At 37.8% G+C, this 26,236-nt stretch overlaps 1 protein-coding gene across 1 annotated transcript; it reads left to right on the top strand.

Moving 5' to 3' along the window:
• On the top strand, positions 1-25,334 carry LOC131783702 (uncharacterized). The gene is given in 46 exon segments (XM_066159639.1): positions 1-36; positions 232-330; positions 517-605; positions 810-886; positions 1,748-1,814; positions 2,183-2,268; positions 2,580-2,637; positions 2,863-2,929; positions 3,101-3,162; positions 3,693-3,797; positions 4,503-4,574; positions 5,212-5,381; positions 5,765-5,846; positions 6,409-6,490; positions 6,933-6,981; positions 7,662-7,749; positions 8,313-8,381; positions 8,650-8,751; positions 9,011-9,091; positions 9,482-9,535; positions 9,947-10,094; positions 10,287-10,571; positions 10,968-11,099; positions 12,448-12,620; positions 13,341-13,478; positions 13,569-13,635; positions 14,066-14,165; positions 14,879-14,986; positions 15,250-15,325; positions 15,556-15,648; positions 15,825-15,891; positions 15,996-16,178; positions 16,460-16,777; positions 17,093-17,296; positions 17,595-17,753; positions 18,459-18,679; positions 19,093-19,424; positions 19,811-20,005; positions 20,353-20,508; positions 21,504-21,694; positions 21,697-21,801; positions 22,001-22,165; positions 22,605-22,796; positions 23,374-23,446; positions 24,223-24,365; positions 25,218-25,334. Coding segments are annotated over 45 exon segments (5,583 nt in total). The 5' UTR covers positions 1-36; positions 232-248; the 3' UTR covers positions 25,235-25,334.
• The last annotated feature ends 902 nt before the right edge of the window (positions 25,335-26,236 follow it).

Below are 26,236 nucleotides of genomic sequence, written 5' to 3' on the forward strand. Positions count from 1 at the left end.
AGATCTGGAGATCGGGAGATCCAGCAGTAAATCTAAGTTACGGAGTGTGTTTTTCTCTCCTTTCTTCTTTTGAAGGAAAATATCTACAATATCTCTTTAGTGCTAATTTATAAAAATATTTTTGACATTTCTTTATTGTTGATCATTCTCTACAATGCACCGCCATTTAGCTTTGTAGCAATTACACTTGATAAGGAATCTAACTTATTTATCCGTTTTTCCCCTAAAAAGGATAGATTGAAGAAACAATGGTTATACGGAGGGCGGCCGGTTCGCTGATAATCTCCGCATTTTGGCTGCTTTCACTCTACTCCAGGTCACACTTTGCTGGTAGGCTCTTTTTCACGCCAAACATAGCCTCTCAAAATGAAGGATTTTGAATCCTCTTACAAGACTGTTTGAATCTTCAGATGTTAGACTATTTTTACGGTTTCTTTACCCTACTTCAAATGAATCATACGTAGCCTTTCAACGTGAAGAATTTTCAATCTTTTACAAAACTGTTCGAATCTTCAGATGGGCACATAGACGATGCTTTCTACCTCACACGCCCAGAAAGAGTGGATGGCAGAAGGGAAAAGAGAGATCTTTCGACCTTTGAAAAGGTTTAATTTTAACTAGTCTTATTTTCTATCATTAATTTGTTTTCTCTATTTGCAGTTTCATTGCAGTTTCGAGTAAAGTAGTTTTGAACTGGGGCTTGAAAACATACAACTTGTCTTGTTTGCGTGACAATAACATCAATGGGAATATTTTTTCTTGGAGCCTTAATGAGTGATGATCAATCATTTTCTATCATGTTGTTATAGGGAGGTCACGTGGATACTGCCTCTTATCGCTTGACTGCTTTTGACAAGGACTGGACCCTGGATGTAAAACGAAATAAGTATGTTTTATCGTGCGTTTTATTTTCGTATTTCTTGAGACGAACTTACGAACAAGATAGGAGGACTGATTTATTTTTGTTTGTATCTAATCCGTTCGTTTCTCCGCTTTCTCCTTCTTGAAAAGCAATCAACCACGAACCACAATCAACGATGAAAAATCACGATCAATTGCACAATCAATCAATCTATCGATCGTAAAATGAAACAACAATGCAACGAAGCTCTATGTATATAATGAAATGTCGCGGAACGCATAATCAAAGAATCGCGTGTAAAGAACTGGGCCTAAACGTCGATAAAAAGATTAAAAATGACAAAGAGCAATGCAAATAAAACAGCACAAAGTGCAAAAATTTCTATACAAATTACAAGAATTTTAGGTGGCTGGATAACAGCCCATTGTTCTTATCTAAATGGTGGGCGTTCACTTGCATTTGGTACAATTTTGGCCTTAAAATCTTAAATCAATCGCGAATACTGCAATACAACGGAATATCTGTTCGTATATTATCGCCCAATACTGAAAGGGTAGACTGGAAAAAACAAAATTACAAAAGTACTCACATATAGGTCCCGCTTGTGCCAAAGGTTGAGAAAACGAGAAAGAGCGAAAGTTTGCCAAGGCAACTCAAAACTTAAGAAGAACTGATTAAGGGGATTTTAAACTCGTCTTTTATATGCGCGTGGTGACGCCGAAAGGTCCGATTACAAAACCAATAGAAATGCAGAAAAAAAAAAAACATTGTAACTATGTATGTATCTAAGATCATTCTGAAATTAGTGAACTAATCAATAATCAATAATAAAAATGAGCCTTCTGGCTAGTGTCCTTAACAGTATGTCTATTCCTTTTTTGCCAGGGAACTTATTTCTCCATCTTTTGCTGTTCGTACATTTGCAAATGATGGGTCGGAAATTATTCAAGAGGTACAGTATTCATGCCTTTTCTCGTAAAAGACTGCCCTGTGGTGGTGGAAATAGTTTTCATGAACCAAAACAGCTATAGGAACAGTTTTTTCTCCAGAGTCGACTGAGAAAACACTTTAAGGATTTTGTCGACTGACAATGATCATCGACTCTGATGACGACTTCTGCTAATGTTGTTCAAACGTCAGTCACCAACACAGCTAACAATCGATCTCTAAACTACGCTCTCCCAAACGATCAGGATACAGGATCGAAATTCTGTAGTGTTAAAGAAAAAAACCAGACTCCATAGGGACCTTAAATTCTACAAAACGTATTGTGCTTAACAATATCATCTTCAACCAGCATTTTTCTCTTGTATTTCTCAGGGCGTAGCTGATCATTGTCATTATCAGGGCTCCATCTGGGGTTTAAAGGATTCTTATGTTGTCCTTAACACTTGTTCCGGACTGAGGTACCGTTTTTTTCCTTTTTAACTATATAACTATATAATGTGTATTTATTCTCTTTTTGCCGTAGTTTTTCATAAGGAATAAGCAATGAGGAAAAGGAAAGAAAAAAAATTAAAAAAGAGCTGTGAAATTTTTCCCTACAGAAAACAAAGTAGCCCGAGAGAAAAATTAGAAACCTTCCTTTATTCGATTATCTACTTCCTTCCAACGTGGTAATATGCAGTGTACATGCAGGGCAATGCAACGATCCCATATTTGTTACAAAAGGAAATTCATTTGCCACTCAATTATAAATATCATTTGTTCTCAACAGAGGAATAATAGATGATGGCCGTGAGACATTTTACCTCAAACCTGAGATTGGAAAAGAAGTAAGTTAGAAGAAAGGAAATCAAAAAGCTGAAGCAAAATTATGCAGGAATTAGACCAGCTGTGAGAAACATCATGACCCTTTCTCCTCTCCTGTCAATAATTCCTCCAAACTCGATGTTTTCGTACACTCTCAGTCTCTAAGTTAACCTTGGTTTATATTCCGATAAAAATTTTCCTCAAATTCTTCTTTACGTAGTTTAGATTTTCCTTGCCTTTAATTTCAGGAGCATGGAATTCACAGAGTTAGCAAAGCCAAAGAAGACGAATTTAAAGACATTGTCGATAAGTGCGGTAAAGGCGAAACATTTGCCTTTCATTTGAGATACTTTTATTTCATTTGTGCCTTCCATCTGAAAATTTTGCACCTATGTTAAAAACTAATACCTCGTGCTGAACTATAATGTCATGTATATAGAGTAGCTACTTACTTTTTGTTCTTAAAAAAACATTGCATTCTTGCAGGAAACAAGGAAACACAGGCAGACTCTCGTTCTACGAACGAAAATTTAGGCCCCTTCTCACGGGTTAGTGTATAAGTTAAGATAAACTAAGTTCTTCATTCATATAAACTTAGTTTTAGAGAATTATTATATTGAATTATATTCAAAGAAATGAACTTTTTTCCTGAGAAACAACTGTACAACTATATTAATGGATGATCAAAATAATCAGCAAATAAACAAATTGTATGACGGTATTAATGAACAAGAACCCTATCAGAGGACACGTTCTTTATAAATTGCGGGTTATCCATGAAAGTGTAGATGCACTTCAGTGAATGAATGAATAAGAAGATCTAGTCTGACCCAATACATAAAGATCTATAGCAAATCCTTAAGATATTTTCATCCGATAAAACCATCATCATCATCATCTTTTATTTGCCTTATTTGCACAAATTATTCGTCTTAAAACTAGGAAGGATTGACGAATGAGTGACTGAAACAGGAAGAGAGTTCCAAATTTTAAGACCATTGTGAGAGTAAGAGCATATCAATTCAAAAAAATGATGATGATTGGTAATCAAAGATATTTGTTTATTTCTTTCATTTAGATAAGACGAAGCATATCGGGTGACATCGATGAATTCTACAAACCATTTCTGACAACAGATGAGACACGATACAATGAGCTCGCGATTTGTGTGGATTTTGAAATGGTTATAATTATATATTACTCTAAACTTTGACCAGCCCCTTTTTCTTGCGATGTTACTCACACGATTCGAGAGAAGTTGCTGTACATTATCTTTGTTCACTTATATAGTAAGCTGAATTGTACCCGCCTTTTGATTGGTTCTTCGTCGTGGTCTATTGGGGGACAAAAATAGATGACGTCACCATTTAGATTCACAAGGAAGATAAACTGTAATGTTCAAAGTACTACTTGATGATAATGATTAGGGAGACTCGAAAGTATATTTCTGTCGCAGTCTTTGCTTAGAAAGTAAAGGTGTCCTCCATACGAAAAACGCTTGAATCCAAATCCCAGAGTCTAAGATCTGAATAATGGGTCGTGAGAAATACAAATACAAACTGATAAAAAGCCTTTGTTTGTTTAGATTAGTCTGATGTGGTTTCGTTTAGCAATACCTCGCCAATGATTGGTTTTCATGAAACAGTTAGAAAGGAATGTTGTATTCAGGCGAGAAGATCTTTATAAGCTAAATATCTCACTGTAATCATTAGCGTTAGAGGGCTAACTATACGCCAGGATTTATGATTTTAGGAAAATGTTTAATATATTTAGCTTGTAAAGGAGGTATACTGAATAAATAATAGCGATTCAAGTTTCTTGCGATTTACTAGAATATCATTACTGATTTGAATTTCCTAAGATTGATCATGTCATCTTATTTCAACAGTACAACAATCATAACAATGATACCAAAGCTATCACAGACCGAGTTATTACTTTAGTAAATGCTGTTGATGCGGTAAGAAATCTTAAAACGTTTTTTGATTACTTTTATTTTGTCCCATTTATTTTTCGTTAAAAGTAAACACAAGAGTTACAGATATCAAAAAGAACTTCGATTTAAATCGATTCTAAACTCCGAAAATATATATTGCGTTAAAATATTTCATTACAATATTTCTCTATTATTTTAGTTTTAAAAATCCAACTCAAAAAGGTTGCCTCTATCTCGTCCATGAATAGTGAAGCACTTTTAAAAAGAGAAATGTTTAGATTTCTTAAAAGTATTTCATCTATTAAGGTGACATCAAACATTTCGCAGCCTTTTTGAAATCGATTGGCGGAAGCATACTTGTATTAAACAAATGTTCCAGGGCTTGATGTAGCATCCTCTCTCAGCTGCATCTCTCCAATGTAAATATTTCCATGAGAATTGCATCATTTCAGGTGCACAGATTCGATTCAGATTTAGAAAAAAAGTTGGCTCTGAATCTACTTGATTAAAATTTTGCATTTTTAAATTTTTTTTCTTTAAGAATGAATGATTTTAAGCCACAATACATTTCATGTTAAAGCTTTAGGGCTTTGTTATAAGTTTGTTGTATATAATTGTTATAAGCAACCCTAAATTATTGTACTTATTGTCCGTTTTACAGATTTATCAGCGAATAAATATCAGAATAGTCTTAAAGGCGTTGGAAATCTGGACGAATGGTGATCCTTATAAGCGAGGGAATGACCGAGACCCAGAGTTAGTTAATTTCAGGAATTATCGCAACGAGAAATTGGTGAAAAAAATTCCTCACGACAATGCACAATTACTAAGGTAAATAATACCTCGTCAAAGCAGTATTTAGCAAATTTGTATCGAAGACTAAATTTTCGAAAATCCCCGCGAAAAGAGTCAAATATATTTTCGGGATATCATCAGAAATACTGCAGTTTTTGGTATTTTATTTTGTTCTCAACAGATGGAAGGAAATAGGGCTTGAACTATCTAAAATTTACCTCTCGCGTACTTACATAATTCAAGAAATAGAATCTTAGCATCAAAGCGGAGATGGTTTTAACAATTTTCTCACTTCGATAAAAAAAACTGGCATCCCAACAAGGCGTGAACCTCAAAAAGAATAGATAAGCTTGAAAAAAGGAGTGAAAAAGGATTTATCTAATGATCTAAACCTCAAAATTTGTTTTTTTTCCCTTCAGTAACAGAGGTTGGAAGGGAGGAACTGTTGGTTATGCATGGGTCAACTCAATGTGTGGAGGAAATTCAAATGGAATAAATTACGTAAGTTATGTAGCCAAGTAATTGATAAATAACGCAGCAGCCAAGTGTCTGCGCATATGCGAACGTTTAACAATAAATTTGCGTGCTTTCAGTAGTTTTCAACAGCCTCAGAAGCCAGTGAATCAAGGTGTTTTAAAAACGTACAACTTTTCCGATGAAGCTAAAAGAAATGGCATATTAACGGGGCACTCGCAATCAAATAGCTTTTGAGTTTCGCTATTCAGATTCTTATGAACGTTTAAATCGACCTCTCGCGCATACCCGACGTTTAACTGCTGTCATCTGACAAACTAAGGTTGCTTCTGTAAGTAAATAAAATGTTTCTGAAGTCTGTTCGCGAAATCAAGGAAGGTCTCCCCACTAAAAAGCGTTGGTTCGCGCGCGAACACGTTGTTCCATAATTATAAATACCTCTTGGTCGTACAGGAATTTAAAGCTCAACAGACATTTATATGGTAAAAAGGCCTCAGAATCAAGATGTGATGAGATTTAAGGATGATCAGGAGAGGAAACAATAAGAGCTTACTGATTATACCAAGCATTGTCATTGTTTGTTTTGCAGTGGTCTTACAGCAGTATCATTGGTCCTTATGTGACTGTTGCCCATGAAATGGGTCATAACTTTGGATTCGCTCATGACACAGGTGAAGATAAAGTACAAAGAACAAATTTAAGATGTTAACGATCACCTCAATACTTTAGGAAACCCAGTTTGATCATAAGTAGCCGATTAAGATGTAAGTAGTGAAGTTGAAAATGAAACCCGTGCGTCTTTAAATGGCTATCAACTGAGATGTATGGAAATAACATTTTTATCCAAAAGCGTATTTTTTCCCCACGTCATGACTCCTTCTAATGTGGTATCATTTGTTAAGGGCACATCATGTGATGTTCCCTTGCATTTGTTCGATGAGATAAGTCTTAGGTATTGTTGTGGTTTTCTTGTAAACATTCACAAGATATCCCGGCAGTGATATTTTGTTCGAACTTGTTCATCCTCCACATTTCGTTGTTATCTTCATATTTTTTACTATTGATTTTTCTCTCCTTTATTTTGTATGTTTGCAATATTTCGTCGCGATTTAGGGACCTGCAAGTGCTTAACTCCGCGAGGCTGTATCATGGGAGGTCACAAGTATGTCATCTTACATGAAGATACAATTACATTTCTAGAATGATAATCATGCAAAGGATGTCTTATAAATTTTCACGATAATCTTGTTATTTTGACTATATCATTTATTCAAATTAAGGTTGTCAGAGAACTCTTTCAAAAACCGGGTTTTAAGTTTGTGGTATCGATCAAATGAAACATTAACAAAAACAGATAAAGATAAAGCAACTGAGGCCGCCCTCGCGTTTACGTAGTCTCATGTAAACACGAGGAAGGGGGGGGGGGGGGGGTTTGAAAAAGCTACGGAAACGCAAGACACAGTCTAGGCTTTCTTCTCCTCCCCATCCTCCTCAATGTTAATATGAAGTTGTATAAAAAAGCGAAGAGTGGCTTTACTTCTCAACTATCATTGGTGCTTTTGTATATTTGTAGTACGTACAGATGTACGTCGCAACCATGTTTGCATACCCTTATCTGAATATGCTTATTGACCAACGAGGGCGCACACGAGCTTGATTGATTTATTAAGCATAATTAAAGACACATTAGAGCTCAAACGACGACCTACCAGTCTTAAAATTACAGTTTTAAGCCCTTGGAATATTTGGTCATTAGTAGAAAGGAAATTTACATGTTTTTAATATTCTTATCTCTGCACTCTAAAAGAAACTTAATCCGATGACCAACAAATTTTCTCGCAGGACCAGACTTCCAGGATTTTCAAATTGCAGTTTAACATCGCTGCAAAGGGTTAACGATGCTTGCTTGTACAACGTGCCATCTTACAAGGTAACTGCTATAAATCGTTACACACGCAAATCAAAGAGATTTGCGCGCATTAGGATCACGCACACTGTCACCAGCTTTTCTCTTCCATTATGGAAAGATTAGCTGAAAGTAATTTTTCTGGGTTCAGTATCAACCAGAAAGGCAATCCTGATGACTCGAGACGGAAATATCCCCACACCAGTTCGCCTTGGATATATTTAAGATTGCTGATACTGTTTGCACCACCTAACAACAAAAGCTCGCAAAGGTTTATGGGAGCGTCACAACAACAAGGCTACTTGGAAACGCCAGAGGGGCAACAAAGTGCCTTCAGATGACTGTAACAGTTTCTATCCCAAATATCAAGCATTTAATGATTTCTTGTTCTTGTACTTGCACTTTTGAGCCTCTATGAAGATTTGCGATTCAATACGAACAACACCGGATGTAAAATTCAAGTCTCCTACAAAGCGTCGGAGTAATTACATAGAAAACAGTCAACCGTCAGCGATACTGCCCCAGAAGACCCTCCAGTAACGATAACAGTTTAAATTTGTTACACGTCGCGATTGATCCAATTTTAGGCTGTTAACGGTTACTGTGGAAACGGCATACGCGAAGAAGGAGAGGAATGTGACTGCGGTACTCCTGAGGTTCGTAAATCAACATTTGAAGCATAACGTGCTTTTAAATTGCATAACTGTACATAGCAACTAATGGCGTTCGGCCATCGAAATAGCTGAGGAAGAAGGTACCATTCCCTTCTTCAAAATTTACATTTAAATATACTAGTTATTTGTCTTAAGAAAACTCTTTAACCATTTTTTCCAGCTTCACGGGGTTGCCGGGGGGATTTAATTGCATTAACGTACGTTCTATTGTTTAAATGACTTCTGAGAACTTTTGCTTTAATGTTCTCAGATGTGTGAGGCCCGTGATCCTTGCTGTGAACCCCACAATTGTGTTCTCAAAGAGGAGTCACAGTGCAGTGACCTACATCATTCTTGCTGCAAAAACTGCCTGGTAACAAGCTGATCAGTATTTAATTATATCTTGAAGGAGACAGCTAAAACTTCGTCTAAAAAATTAGTTGAATTATAAACTGGATTCAATTTGAAAGGATTCGGTTCCAACTGATTAAAGAAACTTAAAAAAAAATATGTCAAATCCAATAAGAAAGATATTTATTTTGATTAACAAAAATATTTAAATATATATTTTATCTAGAGATATAAAAGAGAACAGAATAAATAATAATGCATAGTGTTTTACTCTTCTTTAGTTTAAGAAACAAGGAAAATTATGTCGCGCAGTCCAATCAGATTGTGACGTTCCAGAGTACTGCACTGGTGATTCAAGAGACGTAAGCATATTTAAAGATATGTTGTCGTAAACCCCTTTCATGGGTCTTTGTCGCTGTAGTTGTCCGTTCGATCACTAGAGACAGCTATCCTTCACAAAAACAGGCGCTGTAATCGAAACAAAACTCGTGTATATTTCCTTTTAGTTAAGTTTCGTTAATTCCTGCGATGCCACCAGCTTTAAACATTTTTATGCATGTAAACTAATGTCTCAGTAACACATGTAAAAAAACTCAGTGTAGGAGTTCTTGTTTTTGATGAGAGAACGTGGAATTTAGGTTCTCTCCTACCAGAAACCCTGTTATTATTATTATTATCATCTCATTATCATTAGCATTATCTATTTGTTTAACCTAAGAAGTTTAACTGCTGTTTGCCTTTTAAACTGTTAGTGTCCAGAGGATTCTTACATCATCGATGGATATCCTTGCGACCAGACTAAAACAGTACGTTCAACAAACAGTGAAAGAGGAATATTATTTAGACTTTGTCATGGGCCTCTTCATTTCACCAATTTTCCAGAGCTGCCAATAGAAAGGAGCTCAGTATTCGCTACAAAATCTAAAGAGATTAGTAAATTTCATAATCATAGTCCGCGGTCTTCCTTCCCATTTCATGGTTTCTTCTTGCGTTCGTGAGTTCCTTTTCTCGAGGCTTTTCATAAGGAATGCTTGAAAAACCAGTGGTGCATTACATTAAAAAATTATCTGACTTACAACAATTGTAATGTATTTACATGCGTCCATGTGGTTGACGGCTAGAAGTCCATATGTCGGTTCATGGTTCATTTTTGTGTTATTTTTAGTGCGTTATCTCTTTCTTTTACAAAGTATGCATTATTATTGTTATCATCGAAGGTAATTCAGGGAAACACCAACTTCTACAGTATTAAGACAAGAGACTTGAACCCAAAAGTCATTGCTCGATATCTTCGTATCAATCCTCAATACTGGAAAGGCTGGCCTTGTCTGAGAACTGACTTCATGGGATGTTCTAAAGATGAAGGTAATAAAACGCTACAGGCTGATATTAATTTATATGTAGCAGACAGTCAAGACAATTGAAACGAAAGTAAAGCTTCCCGTAGCTCAGAGCGTTCTAAAAGAAAGAGGAAGGAAATAAAAAATTCAAAGCTTGTTAATAAAATAAAATCTTTCTCTCGATGTCAGTGTTTCATTGTAATTTTTTTTTTTTTAGCAAGTCCAACAGAACCGACACCTCTGAGGTCTTACTACTTAGACCTTTGCCTCACTCCGAGAAGCAAGGATTGCACACCAGATGACAACGATCTCTTAGAACATGCATCAGGTGATCTTTGCTCAGAAAGTCATTTTCAATTTACCCTTGGAGCAGACGGGGTGTTGCGCCACACTTGCAGTGGGAAAATGGTTTGTCCTGAAAATGGCGGTACAGGTAATGGTGTGAGGATTGTTGTCAGTAGTACCTGTACACTTGAAGACTCCAAATTTGAAAGAACTTCAGGTAAGAAATAAAGAGGGTCGGCATGTTTTTCATACAAAAAACGAGTAGCGATTTCCCAAAAAGGTTCGTGTAAAATTTGATAGACTTAAGCGAGTCTCCAGAAAATAAATATCACAATCTGTCTATTTCAATCGCCCCATATTGCAAGAAGGTGTGCCGTTCAACGCAAAGTTTTAGAAAATTACCAAAACTTAGTTATAAATCCCAATTAGGAATGTATGCAATCGAATGATAGGCTTCTTATTTTACAAGTTAAGAGAGTCTTTTCTATATTTTTCAGTTTCTTAGTCTCGTTCGTCCCCTCTTAAGTGTCACTTTATATATAAGGAAAATTATTTTGTCTGCGTTCCTTATCTACTAGTAGGTAAGGAATTCTATTCATTTTCTATTCAAAAGGGCGATCTCTTAAGCACGTTAAGTCTGGAAAATGCCTGCACACTACTGGTGGGTGGCCTGGAGCGGGTAGATACATGGTGTTATATTTTGGATGCGACGAGGGAAGGCTCGAACTGTGGTTTGGAAAACAAGGTACATATTTTCTAAATCAAACATGGTATGTTAAGGTTGTCTTGTAGGAGAAATGTTCCACTGAGGGTTACAACGCTAGAGCCCAGAAAAAGGAGGCCTCGTGCGAACAGTGATCATTTGGAGTGAGTGAGCAAGACTTTACCTTCCTCAATGTAACTGTTTTTACCCCCTCTCCCTCCCGGAGTACAAGTGAGTAGACTGACATCAGGCCCAAAAGCAACTTTTGTAATTACTCCTTGCTTCAGAAAGCATGGAAAATTTCATAGGAAGTTTTCGTTGACGAGCTCTAGTACCTGTATCGTATATACTAGAGTGCTCCCATGATACCTCACGATACGACTTATCGTCTTCTACTCGAATCCATGCCGCACTGAATGCTGTTTTGTTAGTTTTTGTTGCCATCTACTTTGCCTCTGAACAAAAACATCAACTTTTTCCATTTATAAAGCGAGCTATTTGCTCTTGACGAGTGTATTTCTTTGTTACATGCCTAGCGTAAATTATGAAGTTAATTTAATTATTATCAATTATATAATAAGCTCAGTTATGCACGCATTCTGATTGGTTCTCACGTGTGATCTATTGGAAGACAGACATATAGATGACGTCATCATTAAAACTTTTTTTTTTAATTCTTTATTATATAAAACAAATAGATTCCAAGTTGCCGTGCGTCTGATCAGTAATAGATCACAGAGGACGTCAAAATGTGGTAAGAACATCAGCTGCACCTCGTGTGCCACTCTTTTGTTCTTACCACATTTTGACATCATCTGTGATCTATTACTGAACAGACGCATGTCAACTTGGAATCTATTTGTTAATTATATAATTAGCTCAGTTTTGCACGCATTCTGATTGGTTCTCACTTATGATCTATTGGAGGACAAACGTATAGATGACGTCATCATCAGAACTTTTTAATTCTTTATTATATAAAACATCAGTGACACATTCGGCTGCACCACGTGTGCCACTTTTTTTGTTCTTACCACATTTTGACGTCATCTGTGATCTATTAACAGACGCACGGCAACTTAGAATCTATTTGTTAATTAATATTTCATTATACGAATCACTTAATACAAACGTATGTTTGAATAAAGGCCTTTGCTAAAGACTAGTGGAACCCAGAAACATGATAAATATCGCGCTAACCTCGTTTTCTCGGTCTCTGATGTAAGTAATAAATTCTCATTTTTTTCTCTCGGATTTATGGCCAGCTCGCTTCATAGTCAGGTCATTAATTCAAGTTCATAATTTACAGTGCGGTCCTCGAAATAAGAAGTATGTACACGATTAATGTGTATGTATTTATTCCATATCGTAACATGTTTTATCGTTCTAGATTGTGTAGAGCCACTCGGAATGCAGAACGGAGAGATCAAAGACAGCCAGATCACTGCTTCCTCCGCCGGAAAGAATGAACCTGCTTATAATGCAAGGCTCAATTTAGGGGGAAAAAGTTGGTGTGCTGCAGAGAAGAGTAAAAGCGAGTATTTACAAGTTGATCTTGGAGAGGTATACATATTTGTTGTAATAAACGAAGTTGTTGTGTTTTCCACTTAAAACACATAATAATAATAATGGTGGCCATTTATACAATACTACTGGATCTGAAACTGTTGCCTTAGTTTTCTGAAATTAGGTTCATTTTCTTTAGCTGAGGTTGAGGGGTATAAATGTTAATATCTGCTTTGGAATTCATAAATTCGTTTTTCCGCTCTCAGGAATTGTTGGTCAAAACGTAGTCTCACCACTGGCTACATTGGGACACTGATCCAGTCAATCTAAAAAAAAAAATGGTTTTTGGTGTAATGCCAAGCATTATTGGCGATGAGATATAGCCAATATATCATTCTAACCAGCGTGCTGCTAATTTCTCTAAGCATCAGAAATAGGATAGTGCTACTCTTTTACGACTTATAAATGTTGCCCAACATTAATGACATCTGGTCGGTAACAAATTTTAGTTTCAGCCCAACTTACTTTCCCGGCTTCATTGGGAAACTGACCGGGTTCAACAACAAGCATCATGTATGATAAAATGCAGTCAATCTTATATTCTGGTTTGCTAGCTGTAACAATTTCCCCAAGCGTACCAGCCACTTTAATACGCAAGAGTGTTAACCTTCAACGATTTCAACTTCTCTTGCTTAACAAAAATTTCGCCCAAAATTAGAGACATGATTATGGCTGCACTTATGTACATTATTTTTGGGTATTCTCACAATTTTTTAGATCAAAACTGTCAGCAAAGTCCTCATACAGGGAAAAGGGACCTGGAGGCACTGGGTGACTGGCTTCTTCTTACACTACAGTGATGATGGTCAGCGGTGGGCAAGTTATTCTGAGAGTGGGGACAAACAGCATTCTAATGTATGTCATATGTTCATTAGGAAATCATTGTTATTTGTCATCTTTTTCTGTGAAAAAGAAAAAAAAATGTCTATTTCTTTCTTATCTCAGTCCCACTGTTATCTTGGCAAGTGCAGCGAAATTCTTGAAACTCAGTGCAAGGACTTATGGGGAGCTAGTAAGTACCTGTGACTATGTTGAGGTACACTTATCAGCTTTATCGATTGCAATGTAGTAAATAAAAAAGTAATCCTCATTCCATCTAATGGCTACAATAGTTTATGAATATGACGAAATTCTCCAGGTCCTTCAATGCGCAAATGGTTATCATCTGGTACAATAGCAGATACAAGTTCTATAGAATATTACGTCTTTAGTCATTCAAAAGCTACGGGAGAAAAAAGAAATTAGCCCTGAGTGCTCAGCAGGGGACTTATGTTAACCAACCCATTCACTAGGTCACACTTCATCGATGCTTTTATAATTTGTAGAAATATAGATTAACCGTGGTATTGCAGCCTGTAACCCTCCGTTTTGTGTCTTGGGTACTTAGAGCTTCTCCGTTATATATCATTTCCTTTTTGTATCATTACTTGCTTTAACTTCAGCCGCCCAAAGCGCTGATCAAGGATGCTACGAAAAACTGAACACTGAGGCCGCTGGATACGGTACATGTGATCCAGCAACCAATTCATCATGCGCTGCAAGGTACACCGTGCACTTTATAGTTAGGCATTTGCGAGAGGAGCACCAAAAAAAATTACGGAGGAGAAAGTCCTGGGAACTTTTAAATCAAGCTCCGCACATCCCCTGGAAAAAGTAAACAATTATCCAAATCTTCTTTACGGGAAAGTCTCACCGCAGCACTATAATTTAAATAGAGGATAGTATATGGGCGTGCGTAGATTTGGTGTTTTCTTTGGGTGTTCGATATCTTACGAGTGAGCGTAGCGAACGAGTGGGATATTGAGTTGAACACGAGAAGAAGAATTACATATCTATAAGCAAACAATGTATTATCCTATTATATGAACATAATTGGCCTTTATTGACAAGGAAAATCAACTTTATGAATTAACGAAAACAAAAATAAGGTCAACAATTCATGAAAAGAATTCCTAAAGCGCGCGAACGGCAAGGCTCAAGATGAAAATTGCGTTTAATCAATACAAAAACAAACAATGTGCATAACTTCTGATTTACAAAATTCTCGGTTACCGTCTTTTTCCTAACCAATAGGAGAAATCTACTTAATTTCACGGCCAAAATCGGCCTGTGCAAAATCTTCCAGCTGCAAATTTTCCTCCTCAGCTAGGTAAAATGTCAGAGAGTCTCATGTAAACGCAGAATATCAAACTTAACCATCAATGTTCAGACACAACTGGCTACATTGAAATTTTTGATGAATGAATTTCTTTCAGTGACGTCTTATGCGGCCAACTACAGTGTGAGGACAGCAAAACCAAACCAGTTGTTGACTATGGAGGGTCATATACCAAAATACGTTTGGATGACGGGAATAAATGCAGGTCTTTATTGTTTTCTGTGTTTCTCTTATTCCCTCCTCCTTTTTGTTTCCACAATAGCTCTAAGCTTTATAAAACAGTGAAGTATAATGTTTTTTCTGGTTTGAATCTTACCAGACTTCAAGAAGCTTTTAATTGTCTTCCGCTCAATCAACTCGCCCAAATCCTAAGTAAGATAAATTGCAAAAACCGAAAACTTGCTTGGAGCAATTTTGTTGTAACTGTGTACGAATGTAAGTAGCCAAACGTAGTTTTACTTCTTCCAGTGCTGCAGTCTTGAAGTTAGATGACGAAATCGGTCAAGGAATGGTTAGGGAAGGAACAAAATGTGGAATCAATAAGGTACAGTACAATCGTTAATTAAGAACTATATGTGACAATTTTTTTACTGGTAAAATACCTCTCTTGATTCCCAAGTTCTTCGGTGACGAGATGCTAATCTCTGAAATTATTTTTTGGTCAACCTCCCCATGTTAGTATGTGTGTCAATCGATATAGATACAATGTCTGTGCATTTTCGTTATAACCTTGTCAATAGCGGGTTGGTTCATCAAATTTCACATGTATTTAAGATGTGCATCGATTACAAGTGCCAGTCATTTGATGATCTCGGTATCAGTGTCAGCTGTCCGTCGGTCAACAACGAGGAGTGCGCAGGAAGAGGGGTTAGTAATTAATATACGAGAGTTTATAATAAATGTGACAATTCACAATACTACAGTATTTAGAAGCTTTGTTAGGAAAATATCCGTCGAAAGAATTTAAGTCTTAGGTGGCAAACAGAAGGGGTTAATTCGCATGGAGCAATCCCCTTTTCTCATTCGAATGTGATTTTTTTCAGATCTGTACTAACAAAAAGGAATGCCATTGTGAGGGAGGATTTGATCACAGAGACAGTTGTAACTCAGGTGAGAGTGAAATGTTCCTCTTGATTCTCTGGCTATATCTGGTTACAGTACCTTGATTATTATGATTGTTGCGACTCATACTCACTGAAGAACTGTTTGTGCAGAACTTATACCTCGTGATGGAGCCTGGGGTGACTGGTCCTCATGGACTGAGTGTGATAAGGGCTGTGATGGTGGAAAGAGAAGAAGACATCGGTTCTGCAACAATCCCTTTCCCCTACATGGAGGAGCTGACTGCCCAGGAGAACGACACGAAAAGGAGGGCTGCAACACAGAGAGTTGTCCTGGTGAGGGCAAAATGTTTAGTTTACTTTCCTCTTGAACCTCAAAATTGTTTGAAGCTTTGCGCTCTGTAAATCAATACCCCTTCGGCATGAAATAAGCCATTTGAGTGGAAAATGGTCAAAAGTACCAGATAGCAAGTACCATCTGATCCACAGTGTTTTAAATGACGGAAATGGCCTCACTTTCCCTAGCTTATGGTACGTCGTAGCAATCATTCACATACATGAACTAAATGTTGTACTGTGACGTCAATACCACTGTTTTTATTTTTATCTTTTTTCAGTGGTAATTTCATGCCATCACTTACAGCAAGTTGGGAAAGAACAGAATCATGACTATCCTGATGGTGTCTACAAGATTTACCCCGCAGGCCCTCAGCCAATCATGGCATACTGTGATATGTCACGTGATGGTGGGGGATGGACACTATTGGTCACTAGTCACACCAACGGCTGGACGGCAGAAAATGTGAGGTTAAAAAACTCGAACTCTCCAAAGCTTACTAATGATTATTCCATCCTGCAGTATGCAGACAGTATTAAGGATAACATCAACGTGGCTGGATCCAAGTTTGAGTATCGACTAGAGGCGCAAAGTCCAGGTACTGTAAAGATGGCTGTTCATATTCGAGTACTGAAGGCAGCTCTTAAGTTTGTATCGTCCTTTGATGTGGTCACTAATAACACTTTCCAAAAATATTATTTATCACATGCAATTAAACTTATGGGATTTTAAAATGACTTTTCAAAATTTTGAATGATTAAAAGTGGGGTATTCCAACGAGCCGAACGCTAGCCTCGAGACATTCGGGTTAATGAAACATCTTCAACATAGATGAAATCAGAAAAAAGTTACCAACAGCGACTAGATATGTTATGTTTTCAGGGACTTAATTGTTTGAAATGATATTTTGTAGACCGTTGGGGAGGTGTATGGAAGGCTCCAAGAGGTTACACTTTCACCGCTGAGGACAACAAACAAACAAGAGTTGAGCTTCTCAAGAAATTTGACAATTGGAAATATGCAAACAGTGGTATTGAACGAAGAATGCCATGGATTTCCGGAGCAAGGTTAACAACCTCAGAAGATGCTTTTTACAAATGGGAAGGAACAATAACAGGTACAAGCCACGAAACCGACTCTTATAGTAAATATTTTTTTCATCTTTAGAGTCTTTTGCGCACATGCCAAGACCTCCAAGCATCACTTTTTTAGATTTAGTGAAGCAATTTCTGAGTTTATTGAGGTGAGGTTTTTGCTAAAATTTATCAAACTATGTTAAGGGGGCAAATTGACAGGTGCAAAAAAAAAAAAAAGAAAAAAGACCATCGCAAAAAGTGACCCAAAAATCTTTTAAATCTTTCACCAACTGAAAATGAATAGGGTATAATTGCCAGTGTATACGTGTCATGTTTCAGGTGATGATAAAGGTTATCATCCCGCTCCTTGGATCAAAGGTCACCTAATGGAGCATCAGCCATCATATATCTGGTACTGGATGAGAGAAGGACCTTACAAAGTTCCTAGTTCTTGCAAAGAAGTATACTTCAGGGGGCTTTTGTCAAAGTCAGTGTCAGGTTGGTCAATTTGCTTGCCCTGGAATTGGCGAACATTTAAAGTAACTCCAAAACCATTAAAGAGCACTTAGCCCTTACAATTTTTTTCGCATATTTTTTAAAGGAAGTTGCGGTTTCAAACAAGACTTATGACTTCTGTGAAAAAGACAACATCTGAAAAGTGACGAGATCCATTCACCACATTTATGATGCTTTCCCTTACAAAGTTACAATTTTTGTTTTAGAATTTCGTGTTTTGCGTCGCTGGGATGACATAGTCATGATACTCCCTTATCTCCTAGCCTAAATCACCAACTGGTCATTCTTTGGAAAACTATATTTAGGTTCAAGCGGCTCATTAAAGTCACTGCCGGTGGAACTCACCGTATAAGTATCAATTATTACTGGTCTAGACAATTTCGTTACCTCTATGCTTGGGGCTTCGAGTTGCCCAAGTGAATACCTTTTTGAAAAGCCTAACAAATTAAAAATGAAATGTCAGCCGCCGGTAACCTGCTACAATTTTTTCCTTTTCTGATACCGAGCTGAATTGAGAGGTGCTGGAGTAGTTCATAACTGGGTGGCAACAGTAATCCAGGATGCTTTGGTCTTGCTCTACTTCGCTGAGTGGTTGGTCCATAAAACTCGCTTTACTTTCTCTACTAATCTAAAGCTCTTCCTCGATCTATTTTGTCTTTGACTGATATTTTGTTTTTAATTTTCCAGATGGCGTATTCTCAATCAAACCTCCTGGACAGCATGAAGTCAAAACGCTCTGTGATTTCACAAGCGAAGGAGGACCCTGGACACTACTTGTGACAAGTAAGAACCACCGGGGGTGGGACGAAGACAACATCAAAGAAAGAAACTCAGACAAACCTTCCTTACAAGACGACTATTCCATACTGGGGCTTGCAGACGCCATAAAGGACTCTGACAAAGCTCAGGTAGATCAATGAATCTATAAAAATTTCGTTATTTTATTGTTTAAAAAGCCGACTGAACCCAGTGGTCACCCTAACACCGAAGAACGCAATCAAAGTGTGAAGTCCGCTATAAATGAAAGCTAATATGTCATACTTTCCTAGTTTCAGAGCTCTCCTTTAGTTTTCGTTTGCCTTACAGGCAAACCATAAATATTTTTAGGGAAATTTTATCATTGTCTGAGACAAAATGTCACAAGAACTTTTGCTTTCGACAAAAGTTTGGCGGATCTCCAGATTAATACTGTCTTTACAGTGGACGGTTGGCTTGCTATTGTTTTCCTCGGTGAAAAACCCATAGGGGACAGTTTCACTTTAAATCATTAGCTTCAATGCTTTTTTTTGCAGTTTTCTCATCACTTATTTGCTTTAAACAGGAATTATTTCAATACAGAATTGAGGCCGATGACAAAAGAAGCTGGGGAGGGATATGGGAAGCACCACGTGACTACACATTCCTAGCTACAAGCGACGAACAAACCAACGTGAGAATTGTAAAGAAGTTTGACTCTTGGGATGAGAAGAGCAACTTAGGAAAGCGCATGCCCAGACTGGGATTATCTAGCGATCTGTTATTAACCAGTGCATCAACTGTGGATGAACCTTCAGGGTCCTTGGTGTATAACAGTAGCGCCAGCTCCGCCTCGTATCTACAGCAAGAGAAGCCAAACCCGCGTGTCGTGAGATACTGGATGAGAGAAGGAGCGAGGTAAATTCTGCATGCTATAAATGTTTGTTAAAGTTCTTCTCAGGATTTATTGGCAAAATTTTTTGGTGATTATTTTTTTAAGACAGGCGTATGATGTAACGGCTGTAAATGGTGGAAACTGGTAAAGGCTATTTCAGGTGTTGAGCGTTACCCTCGTGTATTATAAATAGTGTTTCAAGCAATGTCTGTTTTGCAAGAATAGTCAGCCAACTTCATTAAGGTTATTTCATGATTAACATGCATGCTGATTGCAGTAATATTTAGGGACAAATTGTCCACACTAATGGGAACCAGTGCAACTTGGCTGTCTGCTAGAACAGTAGATCATACCGAATTTTACTTTACAGAAACTGTTTGTATAACTTTTACTTTTGCACTCTTATTAGGCTGTCTTGCAATGACCACAAAATACATGGAGTGAGAGCTGGTATCAAGTACGAAGAGGATAGTTTCCAGCTGATTAAAGTCAGTGATACCCAGTATCTCCCGGTTTACTGCGATATGACAACAGCTAAAGGAGCTTTCACCCTTATTGTAACGAGTGCTCACAACAATTGGACCCGGGAACAGGTCCCTCGCAGGTAACATAACAAGGGTGAAGTTTTTTTAGGCTCACGAAAAAAATACTTAATATATTTTCACCGGAAATGCACACACACCGGTACCTTGGAAAAAAAAATTGATGAATGTCTCGAGATGTATTCTATTTTTTGTTTGTTTTCTTTTTGTTTGGGTGGTTGTATTTTTTTTGCTTGATAAAACAGTTGTCGTTTTTTTGTAAAATTACATAGATCTGTTTCATGTTTCATCGCTTCAGTAAAGAAACAAGCTTATTACATTCCATATTTTATTATCCTTGGTTCGTCCATAGTTGAAGGACAGTCCACGTCTTTTAAACAGTATGAGTCTCTTTCCTTGATATTTTCAGAAATGAACTACATCCAGGGTTGAACCGAGACTACTCAATTTTAGACTTAGCAGATGGTATTAAAGACATCAGTAGTAATGGAACATTCCAGTACATGTTGGACGCTAATACTCGGCGTCGTTGGGGAGGGATTTTTCAAGCTCCTACTTCCTACAGGTTGGATATTGACAAAGATGTTTGAAATTATCTATAATGACGCTTCACGTGAGTAATTTTCACGGGAGTAATTTTCAATACATATATTGCTCAAAAATATGTTCATGTGAAGCTTAGGAAGCGATGATGCAAACTATCTGTCCTCCGGTCAGCCATTCACAGATGGCAAACTTTCGTGGTTGTGTAAAATGGTAAATCATCATGTAAGGAAAGCAGCCAAGCACTAAAAGAGATATTTAGGTTTATCTGCTTTTGTATTCGGTTTTAACACTTCAAAATTTCAACAATTAACTTCAGTCTACTCCATTTAAAAAATTTTTTATCCGCTGGAATTCTTTGACTTTCAATAACACCATTGCTCCCTAACAAATCGTTCAGAGAAATTGTTTCTGAAGGCTTCATAAAAGAACTCTGGACAAATTATCTGAAAAAATTATCAGGGATTTCATCAAAATACGCATCATAATTTTAGGACTTAAACAAAACATCTGCTGCAGGTCAAATTAACTTAATGTGTACTACATCTCTATTCAATTTGTATCTTGAAATCATAATCAGGAAAAAATCATCTTAAATTAGTTATTTCGAGTCTTTTAATTACCAGCTTCATAGCGGCTGAAAATACGCAAACAGGCTAGGAGTAAAAGTGATAAGAAAGTTTAACGATTGGGAATTTTATTGGAGAAACGCCATAGATCAGAGAATGCCGTGGTTTGACGCCAAAGGAACTTATAAAAAAGCCTTGCTGACTACATCCAGTAGTCCTACCTATTACCCTGCGGGTTCTATCATTTGGGGGCGGCACAAACCGACACCCAGCAGGTGATCTCTGTATTCACATACTCGACCATTCACTCACGTGCGCGTACGCGCACTAACGCTTGAACGCAGGCACGCACGCACACATTCACCCACCCGCCCGCCCACTCGCTCGCTCGCTCGCTCGCTCATTCACTCACTCGCTAACTAGTTCAATTCTTCTGTGCTTTTTTAAGCTTCATGGCCTCGGATAATACACAAACCAAGGTCAATTTAACGAGGAAATTTGACGATTGGAAGTTTTCTTGGTGGAATTCGTTAAACAAGAGAATGCCGTGGTTTGACGCCAAAGGAACTGAGAACAAGGCTCTGCTGACCACATCCAGTAGCACGACCTATTACCCTTCGGGTTCGATTATTTGGGGGGCCTGGACCGGTATCCGTCCGATTGGATTTCGGCTAAGGGGATGCGAAATCCAGGGGTGATCTGGTACTGGTTAAACGAGGACGACTGTGACAAGGAGAGAAAACCAGGTAGCAAATTTATTAGCAGCTTGCAATTTGGGACACAAATTCACCAAAATAATGAAAATTGTCATTTAATACTTGCGGAAAAATTTGAGCTTGATCACAGGATTTCATTCAACGTTTAACTTAGACGTTAACTAAGCTTTTAACTAATGTTATCTTGAAAGTGTGCATCGTAATCTTTACCAATCTCGATGTTTCATAGTTGATGGCGGGTTAACTGAGTGGGAAAAATGGAAGAGATGCGACAAGTTGTGTCAAAAGCAAAGAAGGTTCAGAACATGCACAAACCCCAGTCCGCAATGTGGAGGAAAGCGATGTGATCCTCGTATCGCTACCAAGGAGGAAAGGAAATGCATGCATTGTCCTGGTATAGTAATATGAATGAACTTTATTTCAAATGATTCTTACTCTGGCGTCAATGGGAAGTGACCTTGACACAGAAATTTGAAAAAAAAAAAAAAAAAAAAAAAAAAAAAAAGAAGAAGAGCGGTAGAGTAAGGCATCCATGTTCGTATCACTGTTACCTAATTATTACCACTATCACTTTCATTTTGGCTGTGCACTAAAAAAAAATTAAACCAACTTATTTCTTGGGTAGAAAGAAATTCTTCCTTCCAACCACGATCAAATACCCTTAACTTCCCATGCCCCACCCCTCCCTCCCTCTTCGCATTAAGGCCTCCCCTCACAGTCTACGTACTTTAAAACCAACCTTAAACTGTTGGAAAATAATTAGTCGATAAATTGTGGATAATTGTCATGAACTGAGATGCAGTAAAAAAACTATTATTTATAATTGATTTTAGAAAGTGGAATTCGAATGTACTATAATTACTGTGTGGCCCCAAATAAAGGAGGCTGTTCTCCTCCCGATGGCGCTTACCTCATTGCAACCAAAAAAGAAGGCACTTCATGTACTGCGGTTGATCAGATTTTCATTCTGGACGAGGACGGAGTTATCCATCACAAGTGCAGCAAGAAAGTCATCTGTCCTGAGGGTGATTATTTGCTTTCAATATTCTGTCACTGTTTTTCTCTACTTTTTTTAATTAAAGTTTTGCATTTTTCTATCGCCCGTCAATGCGACTGATCCTATGATTTGATAAACGTGACACTGAGCGATGCTATTCATTTCACTTCTATCAGTTAGGATAGGAAATTGCTTGACATCGAATGCACTTTGTATTAAAGGACACGGGAGATATCCTAGAAGTCTGGAAACCCTTTAAAACAAATTCACGAGCTCTTCATTCTATTGTTACATTTTCAAAAATTCGGCTCATTTTATTGCCGCCAGGTATAGCCTGCAAAGGCGTGGGAAATCCTCCTCGGTTTTGTCTGACTTGGTGATTTTATACCATAACTATGACAGACAGACCAGTATTTATGCCATTTCAGTATTTTAGAAATTCAAAATTTTTATAAACTGTTTGTCATGAAATAAAATTTGAAGGGACGGTGCGACGCAAATCTCGAATCATTTTGCATAACCTCATCGACCAATCAGGAAATAGGTATTCCGTTGAGTACCTCATCGTCGTCTTTATCATCATCGTTATTATTTGTTCTCTGCAGGCAATAACCCTACTTATGGCAGAAAACTTATGTTGAAGGACAAATGTGATCTGGACATTTCCAAGCACGAGAGGTGTGTTCAGTAACCTTTTTTGGGTCCATTCCATAGAATACACTCTGCCCGGCAGACTAGGCCTTTATACGTCAGTTTTTTGTAGCCATCTCGGCCCACCATCTTCAGCCTTTCTCGTTTTAGATATATAAAAATAAATAAATAAAGTTCAAACATTTTGAGGGGTGAAGAGACGAACAAACATCAGCATTAAATCGATAACCTCTTTAGTGTACCAAGTAAAAAATTATATCAAGTCACGAGTCATTTGGTAGCTATCAGCCTCTACTGCAGTCAATATAAAAGGGAGTACATCCCTCCCTAGGAAATTCACTTCCTTATTTTCACTTTCGTTCACTTGGTTTTTTCATTTTTTATTATAAAAATAACGAATTTCCCCCATTACTTCTCAATCTTTTTGTAACAAATAGCCAAATTCACTGTTATGGTACATTAACAGCCAGTAATTATCGAATGTACTTGTGTCGCACACTTATCAAGTAATTTAAAATTCTCTAGTAAGTGCCAAAAATTTGAAACCCTCCTCCTGTTTCAGTCTCGTTCGTCAAATCTTCTTCGCTTTAAGAAGAAAATGAAAGAGGGCTTTACTTAAATAATCACTGAATTAGCCAAGCCGCACATTCTTATTTAAATACGTTATTGTAAGTGAGGTGGTTTCTCCCATAAGGCCGATGGTTTCTATGAATTATAATGCTAAATTTTCTGTATTGTTTATATGGGAAATAAAATGATGATAATGATGAGTTTTCAATATTTTGCATTAACTTTGATTTCAGGGTGTCGCCCAATAATGCAATGAAGAATTTGAAAAACAACTTTTGCATTCATCCCAAAGGTGGTTGGCCAAAGGAAGGTGTCTACCTCGTTTACTACAAGGGATGTGGTGGCGATCGGTTGAGGTTCAACTTCTTTGATCTCGGTTAGAAGATTTATCATATTAAAGCGATTGTTTGTGCATTAAAATATAATTTTTGTGACATAAACTTAGGGGTGTAAATCGGATTTTTATGGGACGGGTGAGTCACGACCTTAAGTGAAGTCGACCAGGGGACTTAGAGTGAAGCTCGCAGAGCGTAGCCCCATAATTATACAAAATGGTAGTAGTAACCCATCAAGCCGAAAAAATTTGGACTTACGCCGTACGACCGTGCGACCGACCGTACAAGGTGCTACTTTTAACATGCGTGGTCAGCTGTACCGCGGGCACGCCAACGCCACGGCTTTGTCTGGTAGTCCAGTGGTCAGTGCTTTGGGCTCCGAGTCGGACGACCCAGGTTCTAGTCCTGGCCGGGGCAAGGCGTTGTGCCCTTGGGACGTGCGGGAACAAAAATGCGAGCCCCACTTGTAGGCTTGGTTAAATCTATATATTATATGAAGAGGCGGAAGCCCTAAATTAGGAGGCGCAGGAGCATGGGGGTCTTAAAGAGGTGATGAATTTCACGGCTAACGGCTGAAATTTTGGCCATTTATCCGCTGATGATTAATTTCTTTTCGTCTAAGTTAACAGAAAAGTTTTACGCGTAACATATTTAAGACCGAAGATTTAGTTTTTTTTTACTTTTCCCAGCTTATCTATTGTTTTTCTTAAAAAAAAAAGGTATCCTATAAATGAAGGGGTGGGAATAACCTGCGTTCAACGTGGAAGAAATTAGGACATTTGAATAATGGTTTGCTGAAAAGGAATAGTTGAAGTCCAGTGTTGCGACAGTTATACGTTGGATACCTGTTGTCGTCGTCTAATCATTTCATTTATTTTCATGTTTGGTTTCAGATTCTTCAATCGCTTGATGCTGGGAGAAAGACAGCAAAACGCCTCCGCTTGGTGATGGGATTAGTTGATAAAAAAACATCGAAGGCGAAACAAATAAAATACTGTGTGTTAATGATCTTTCAGTTTTCATTTGCGTTCTCTAATGAACTGTTTAACCTTTATATTTTCGCAGCTCTTTCTGAGTTATTTCCTTTCTGGTGTCCCTCATTTTCATTTCTGTTCCCTAATGTGTTGTTCAATCGTTCAATTTTCCCAGTTCTTCCTGCGTTATTGCCGCTGTGGGGTCCCCTAGGCAACTTATGAAGTGCTCTTTAAGCACCCAAGACATAATTTTTTAGCTTAGCACGAACTTCAATTGGCTTGATAATCTGGCTGCTTGGTAAGAGTTTTGAGCAGTGAAGGTTTTAAAAGAATGGAGAATCAAAAAATTAACAAACGGCCTGCTTTCGATACTACACGCAGAGCGGCGAACAGGAGATTTCAATTGGCTGCTTAGAACGCTTAGCTGTAAATGTCGGTCAACTGTCTTGGAAGCCTTTGAAGGTAGATACAGAAGACCCTGAATTGAAGACAACTAAAATGAAAATCAGTAACTTACCACTCCAAAGATTAAAGCGGGTTTAATGCGCTAATCAGTTCAAAGCCTCAACATTCCCCTGGGCAACCAAAGGACATTTGACCGTCGTTTGTGCGCAGCAGGTCGGGAATGTGAACCGGAGGAGTCAAGTCTTCTCAGCGGAATACAAGTGTTATATCTTTAAACAGGGAGGTGTTAAAAGTATATAGTTCACTTTTGCAAGCGAATGGCTGCTAGAAAAAGGTCTAGATTAAAAGCCTGGTCAACGTGTAGAGCGTGGCCGCTGATTTTTCCTTTCACAAAAAAATTCGGTGGGGCATTAAAGCATAATTTTTGACCCGGGGGTGGGAATTTGAACAAACCTTCAAATGCCCGTGGGTTGCCCGACGGGGTATGTTAAAGCTTTGAATTGATCAACGCATGACAACAAACGCTGAGAAAA

The sequence above is a fragment of the Pocillopora verrucosa genome, chromosome 12 (genome assembly GCF_036669915.1).
Source record: "Pocillopora verrucosa isolate sample1 chromosome 12, ASM3666991v2, whole genome shotgun sequence".
NCBI classification, from domain to species: Eukaryota; Metazoa; Cnidaria; class Anthozoa; order Scleractinia; family Pocilloporidae; genus Pocillopora; species Pocillopora verrucosa.